Source organism: Phodopus roborovskii, unplaced genomic scaffold (assembly GCF_943737965.1).
Source record: "Phodopus roborovskii unplaced genomic scaffold, PHOROB, whole genome shotgun sequence".
Taxonomy (NCBI): Eukaryota; Metazoa; Chordata; class Mammalia; order Rodentia; family Cricetidae; genus Phodopus; species Phodopus roborovskii.
Window position 1 is genome coordinate 32,195,858 of NW_026126567.1, and position 7,061 is coordinate 32,202,918.

The 7,061-nt window shown below is 43.0% G+C and overlaps 1 protein-coding gene across 1 annotated transcript; it reads right to left on the bottom strand.

Annotated features, from left to right (window-relative positions):
• Positions 1–1,067: 1,067 nt before the first annotated feature.
• Positions 1,068–6,727, bottom strand: LOC127235421 (diphthamide biosynthesis protein 3). Its single transcript, XM_051202733.1, has 3 exons — positions 6,491–6,727; positions 6,027–6,101; positions 1,068–3,960 (listed from the first exon to the last, which is right to left on the bottom strand). Exons 1-3 carry the CDS (start codon positions 6,596–6,598, stop codon positions 3,895–3,897), a joined length of 249 nt encoding a protein of 82 aa, XP_051058690.1. The 5' UTR covers positions 6,599–6,727; the 3' UTR covers positions 1,068–3,894.
• Between the last annotated feature and the right edge of the window lie 334 nt (positions 6,728–7,061).

Here is a 7,061-nt window from a genome sequence, read left to right on the forward strand (position 1 = left end):
GAGACACATCCTGGTTCCACTATCAGAGGGCCCAGGCCTTCTAACTGAGACCCATGTTCAGGGGGTCTGAGTCAGTCCAATGCTGGTTTCCCAGCAGTCTGGAGGTCAATAAGCTCCCCCTTGTTCAGGTCAGCTGTCTCTGTGGGTTTCTGTAGCCTGGACTTGATCCCTTTGCTCATCACTTCTCCCTCTCTGCTACTGGATTCCAGGAGTTCGGCTCAGTGTTTAGATGTGGGTGTCTGCTTCTGTTTTCAACAGCTATTACATGAAGGTTCTAAGATGGCATATAAGTTAGTTATCAATCTCATTATCAGGGAAGGGCATTTAAGGTAGCCTCTCCACTGTTGCTCAGATTGTTAGCTGGGGTCATCCTTGTAGATCTCTGGACATATCTCTAGAGTCAGTTTTCTCTTCAAATCTATAATGGCTCCCTCTTTTATGGTATCTTTTTTTGCTCTCCTCTATTTGTCCCCTGACTCAATCCTCCTGGTCCTACCTGTTCCCTCCTCCCCTTCTCTTTCTCCTGACACCCCCCCCCCAGCTCCCAATATGCTCAGGAGATCTTGTTCCTTTCCCTTTCTGTGGGCTACCTTGTCTGAATCTCTTAGGTTCCTCCTTATATCCTCGTTTCTTTGGCTGTGTGAACTATAGGCTGGTGATCCTCTGCTCTATGTCTAAAATCATATATGAGTGAGTACATACTATGTTCCTCTTTTTGTGACTGGGTTATCTCATTCAGGATGGTTTTGCAAACTCCAAGATTCCATTGTTGTGTCTCCCCCCCTACACCCCATGTGTAAATGTGCCACATCTTCTTTATCCATTCTTCAGTTGAGGGGCTTGCTATTACAAATAATGCTGCTATGAACATAGCTGAGCAGATGTCTTTGTTGCATGGATAAGGATCATTTGGGTATATGCCTAAGAGGAGGATTACAGGGTCGTGGTAGACTGATTCCCATTTTCCTGAGGAACCAACCACCATACTGATTTCCAAAGTGGCTGTACAAGTTGGCATCACCAACAACTTTTAACGTGAAGGAATAACAGCTTTGTGAAAGCATGAATTTGCATTATCTCATTTTATTAGCTTGGCAATGCAAGTCATTGTAGTGAATTAATACATACAGTTCTATAAAAATTGTTGGCTACATCTGAATGCATTGTGAACATATATGCAGAATCCTTTGAAGAACTGATTTCAAACTTTTCCAACTCTGAGGTGTGATGATGCTATGGAAGGAAAGTGGAGCTTCCATAGGCTGTGACTCAGGGTAGTTTTGAGGTTAGAAAGGTTTTAGAACTGACAAGGACCCACAAATGAAATGAGAGCTGACAGCTGAGAGATCATCTGACCCTGTCTCTTAACTGCAAATGAGGAAACACAGGTTCTGGCGACTACAGAGTTCATGAGATGGAGCTGGTCCACTTACCAGTTCTCAGCCATGCTCTTGAAATGTCTGGAACTCCAGTCACATCTGAATGGCCTTGGTTTTTTCTGCTCAATACAGGACTAATAGCTGGTATTTTATAGTTTCTAAACTTGCTCAGTTTTTTTAAAGACAAAAACCACACCTACTTCAGACAGTGACTGGCCGGAAGTCTGCTTGGGCATCCCTCCTGTGGTGTCTCAACTTGGACTCTTTCCTGCTCCTTTGTGTTCACAGAAGACCTACATCAAGGCTTCTGTGCTAGAAAATTCTACTGCAGCAGAGAAAGTTGGTTAGTGCAATCTCCAAAGCCGTTGATCTGAGCACAGGGCAGTCTGCTTCTCTATGTATGTAGCCCATTCTCACCGGTCCCCTGCTCTGTCTGAGCAGTGGCCTTGCTTTCTAAGATGATCCGAGGGACATCAAATAGATTTTCTGTTCTACTAAAACCATGTTGAATGGAGATGCAGCCCAGAACAACAGAACACTTGCCTGGCATGTGCAAGGCTCTAGCTTAAACACCTCCCCACAACTCACAAAAAAACAAAAAACAAAAAACAAAAAACAAAAAAAAAAAAAAAAAAATACTAAGAAATGGGAAATATAATGTACAACACACTTCTGGCAACTTTTTAACTTACTTTGTCTCAGCCTAATGATTACCTAGAGCTGTATATTACTCACTGGTTAAAAAAAAAAAAACCTAGTTACACATTTTAATTCAAACCTCCAATGAATGGCTACTATTTGTTAGTTATTTTATTTTTTTAAAAAAAGAAGAATTATATTTAGTTGTATGAGTGTCTGGACTACATTTATGTCTGTGCACCATATACATGCCCACAGGGGTCAGAAAAGGGCATCAGAACTCCAGGAACTGGAGTTACAGACAGTTGTGAGCTGCTATGTGAATGCCAAGAATTGATCACAGGTCTTCTAGAAGAGCAGCAAGTGCTCTTAACCCATGACCCATCTACTGGCTATTTTTTAATTGCAGGAATCATACCCCAAACAACCTGCTGGATACCAGTGCATGATGGGGAATGTCCTTCTGTATGCTGTGAATATATGTCTATAATTGCACTTTCAAAACTTTATGCATTTACAGGAAAGTAGTGTTTACAAAGGAACTTCTCAAATTTCTGCAAAATGAGTCTACTTCTTGCTACTCTTAGATTGCAGTGAAGGAAGACTAATAGTCCAGCCTCACAAATTTCTCCTTTTCAAGGTTAGTATCACTCAGCAGGAATGCATGGACACCCAGTATGTGGAGGCTTATTATGTATGCCCTCATGGGCTTGTCTGTTTAGAGCCAGCTCACATTTGCCAGCTCACCCTCTGTTGTGGAGGTTTCACTTATCAGTGATAAGTGACACAGCCTGTGATATATTATAACTACTGCCAGATGAAGACTCAACCTAAGCCCTGTCTTAGGCCCAGATACAGAAATACTTATTCCAACCTGGCAAAATTACTCATGTACTCAAGTTGGCAGATTTCACGCCTCTCACTGATGCCAGTTTTACTTTGACTGGCTGTGTTTCTTTTTAGCCTATCCTAATATAAGGAATGCACAAAGTACCAGAAGCCATTTCTTTTACCATTTCACTCCAGTTTTTCCTTCCTTAGTCACTAACTGGAAGCTACAGAGATACCGTGGACTCACAATCCAATACCACAGTTGAACTCTGCAAGAAGAGTAACCAGGACGACTGGGAACATGAACCATGCAATCATGGCAATCAATCAATGCAATCACCAGCTGGCGAAGGAGCCACACAGAGTGCAGCCCTAGGAAAGGAGATTACCTTAAGTTCCAACAGAGCAAACGACAGAGAAAAGCCTTGCCTGAATCACCTTAGCAACTTCATCAAAATGTAATCTTTTAAAATAAAGACCCTTGCAGGCTGGAGAGATGGCCCAGAGGTTAGGAACTGCAGTGCTTTGAAAGGACCCAAGTTTGGGTCCCAGCACCCATTTCTGTGGCTCACATCTGCTGGACTCCTGCTCCAGATGTGATGCCTCTGGCCTTCCTGGGCACATGCACATACCCCCACACAAATGCACATATACACATAATTAAAAATAAAACAGCAAATCTTTTAAAAATGAAAAAGAGCCTCAGGACTGAAGTGGACAATGTGGTTTTCAGAAAATGATTAGTTTTAAGATATTCAAATGACGCAACAGAGAGAAAGAGCAGGCACCAGTTTATAAGGCTTTCCCTTTAAATTCAGATGGGCAATTAGGAATCCTTCTAATTCCATGTGAGCATGAAATCCAGGTCTGACATTTCGCAGGCTCATTTTTTTTGTGATGAATTCAGTAACTGATGATGATGCATACCCCTCCTGGAAGCAAGCCACAAGACGGCTGTCCTATGCAGAGCTTGTTAACTTAGCACTCAATCCATCCACCTGAGGCCATTCCCTAATGCTCAGGATTTGGGTTCCTCTGGGCTTCTTCAGCATTTAACTAACTCTTTGTTGGTTGAAGGTGCGGGGACTGTTTCTCCACACATAAACTGATCCTAAGACAGAAGAAGAAACGCTATTAACCACCAGGCTTCTGTTACAAAAGTTCATTAACATTGTTTTCACTTGACTACAAAATCAACTTCAGCTACTAGTTTTTCTTTTCACTGCTACATTGTTTCTATTGTTATTATTACTACTACTACTATTATTATTGTTGTTGTTGTTATTATTATTATATGCTAGCAATAAAATAAACAAGATGTAAAATGTAGAAGGAGTCCATTTATAATATTGGAATGATGGCAACAAATTAAAGAGTCTAAGACTTATGCACTAAAAACTAACTTATACAGGTCCAGGATGACCTGTATAAGATGTTAGCAGGGCCCTTGATCTACCCACTAGGCATCAGCTGCTATCCCAGCTGACACAACTGCAGACACTTAATGTATGCATGTGCCACACATGTGTGGGGGAGCCATGGAGTCAAGAAGACAGCATCCGATTCCCTGGAGCTAGAGTTACAGGTGGCTGTGAGCCACCAGTGTGGGCAATGAAAATGGAATCACAGTCCTTCTCAGAAGCTCTTAGCCACTAAGCCATCTCTCCAGCCCCAATAGCACTTAATTTTTGTTCAAAGAACTGGCGTCAGCCCTACAATTAGAATTAAGTGCATGTTGAAGTTCTGTCCCAGATTTGTTATTTAATAAGCATTGTCTTATAAACATGTCCATCTTGCTAGAGAGAAACCACTTTCCAGAAATAAACATGCCATATCTTTTACATTTTTGCATTCATCAATTCAATATCTGGCCATTCAAATATGTAACTTCTTTAAATGAGTACTAATAGGTTTTTGTGTTTCCCAACACAGACCTATAATAGTAACTACTTTGAAAATGAGGTTCAGTCTCGATTTCATTGTTGCTGTTTTTGTTTTTCCAGACAGCTTGCTTTATAGACCAGGCTAACCTCAAACTCAGAGATCCGCCTGCCGCTGCCTCCTGAGTACTGGAATTAAATGTGTGTGTCATCATGCCTGGAGTTTTTATCCTGGTTTATGCCAGCTACCGTAAGAACTCTCAAAGTTACAGCACTTCCCCTACAGTGTGATTCCCCAAGGAGTCAGCCCCTAGTCTGCCCCATTTTAATGCAAGAATTAATCATTAAATGTCTACATTATTGTCTAAACTGAAGTCTGCCTCTCACAAAGCTCTGGGAGTTGGGTCAACTTACCCTGCACTCATTTTAGAGTTCAACCTTAAGACTGTTAAACTCCTTACTTAAGATTCCAAAGCACTAACTGCACTTTGGGCATTGACCCTGTTCCATCCTTATTGGATACAAAGGGACATGAATTTAACATAAAACTGTAGAATTGAAACTAGGAATTATATCTCCAACAAAATAATGTAGATTATATTCATAAACCCGGCAAGCAATAAATAGTCTTTTCTAAATGTACTGGAGTGCTGAACAAACTTAACTAAATGTCAAAAGAAAAACATTAATTAAAATGATCATATTTTCATTCCTGATTAATTCATTACATTACACTTTCATTAATTTGTTGCAGTTTCAAAGGTGAACACAACTTATATAATTTAAACTTGAACAATATTATTACACAGCTACTTATTGACTTTTTTAAAAAAATTTTTACTTTTTTGGTTTTTCCAGACAGGGTTTCTCTGTGTAACAGCCCTGGTTGTCCTGAAACTTGCTATGTAGACCAGGCTGGCCTTGAAGTCACAAAGATCCAAATGCCTCTGCCTCCAGGGCACTGGGATTAAAGGTGTGCACCACCATTGCCCAACCCTCCCTAACAATTTTTAAAGCTTTTTAAAAATAGCCCTTGATCTAGCACAAGGTTAAGAAATACTCTTCTAGGCCGGACATGCAAAGACAGGCAGATCTCTGAGTTCAAAGGCACCCTGTCTTAAGTAAAGACCCTGTCTCAAAAAAAAAAAAAAAAAAAAAAAAAAAAAGACAACTAACGCCCCCCCCCCAAAAAAAAAAAACCCCAAACCACAACACTTTTGAACTTTTATACGAGACAGGCTGCTTTGGCTCTTTGTCATTACCTCACACTACCCACTCCCTTTAATGTATCCCTTACTTTGTCATAAATCACTTTTATAATGAGAGAGCAGCTAGGACACGTTGCCACATCTTCTCCGTTCTCCAAATCTTCCTATAACAAAAATCAAACAGCGTATGGTCAGCATAGCCTCCCTTTCGTCATCTTCCCACAAACCTCTCCCACGTCTATGTGCAAGTATTGGGCTGGGTAATAACAGCACAAAGAACTTTCCCTCCAAGAGTCACCTAGGAAAACAACCAGAGAGATTAGGTTGGTTCGATCTCCTCCAAATCCCTGAGGTACAAAACAGTTCCCTTCTTCAAAGTTCCCAGAAAGATAGTTCATGGGCGGAGCTAAGAAGGGCCCTGTACCCCTGACAGCTTGTTACTGGTGCTTTAGGGGCGGGGGACTTAACGAACACGAGGAGGACCGAGCCTGGCCAGGGGCACCGGAAGCGAAACTGCGCAAGCTCAAGAGTCGCCGGCGGGCCCTAGGAATACCTTGGTGATGGAGAAGTTATCACCACAGGGGCAGGGGTAGAAGTATGTCTCCGAGTCCTCGTCATACTGAAAGTCCTCGATCTCCACCTCGTCGTGAAACACCGCCATGGTCACCGGGTCGACACAGCATCAGTTTGCCTAACTCGGCCGGTGCAGGGAAGGCCTGCGCTTCCTGGCCCACGCGGGAACACGGAACAGGGACGATCACTTCCGGGAGGGCGCATAGGCGATGACGTAACTCCGACCGGGGCGGCCAAATGGGTGACCGGGTCGCGGTCTCCATGGAGATAGCTGAGCTACTACGGGAAAGGTGGCGCTTCCGGTGCCGCCCACTTGGCGTCAGTGACCAATAGTATGAGGGCTCTCTCCCCCAGGCTGCTACGTCACTCCGGGGCCCGGGGAGTTTGGGCCTCGGCTGTGCTTTCCTTTGCCGGTGGTGCCTCGTTCTTCATCGCTGACTTCAGAGAAACTTTAAAAGAGTTTGCTGGTGGCCACGGCCCTTATCTGAGGGGGGCGCCTGGTCTTTGAGGCTGAGGTAGCCACGCAGCGTCCTCTCCAGCCCTCCGCGGCG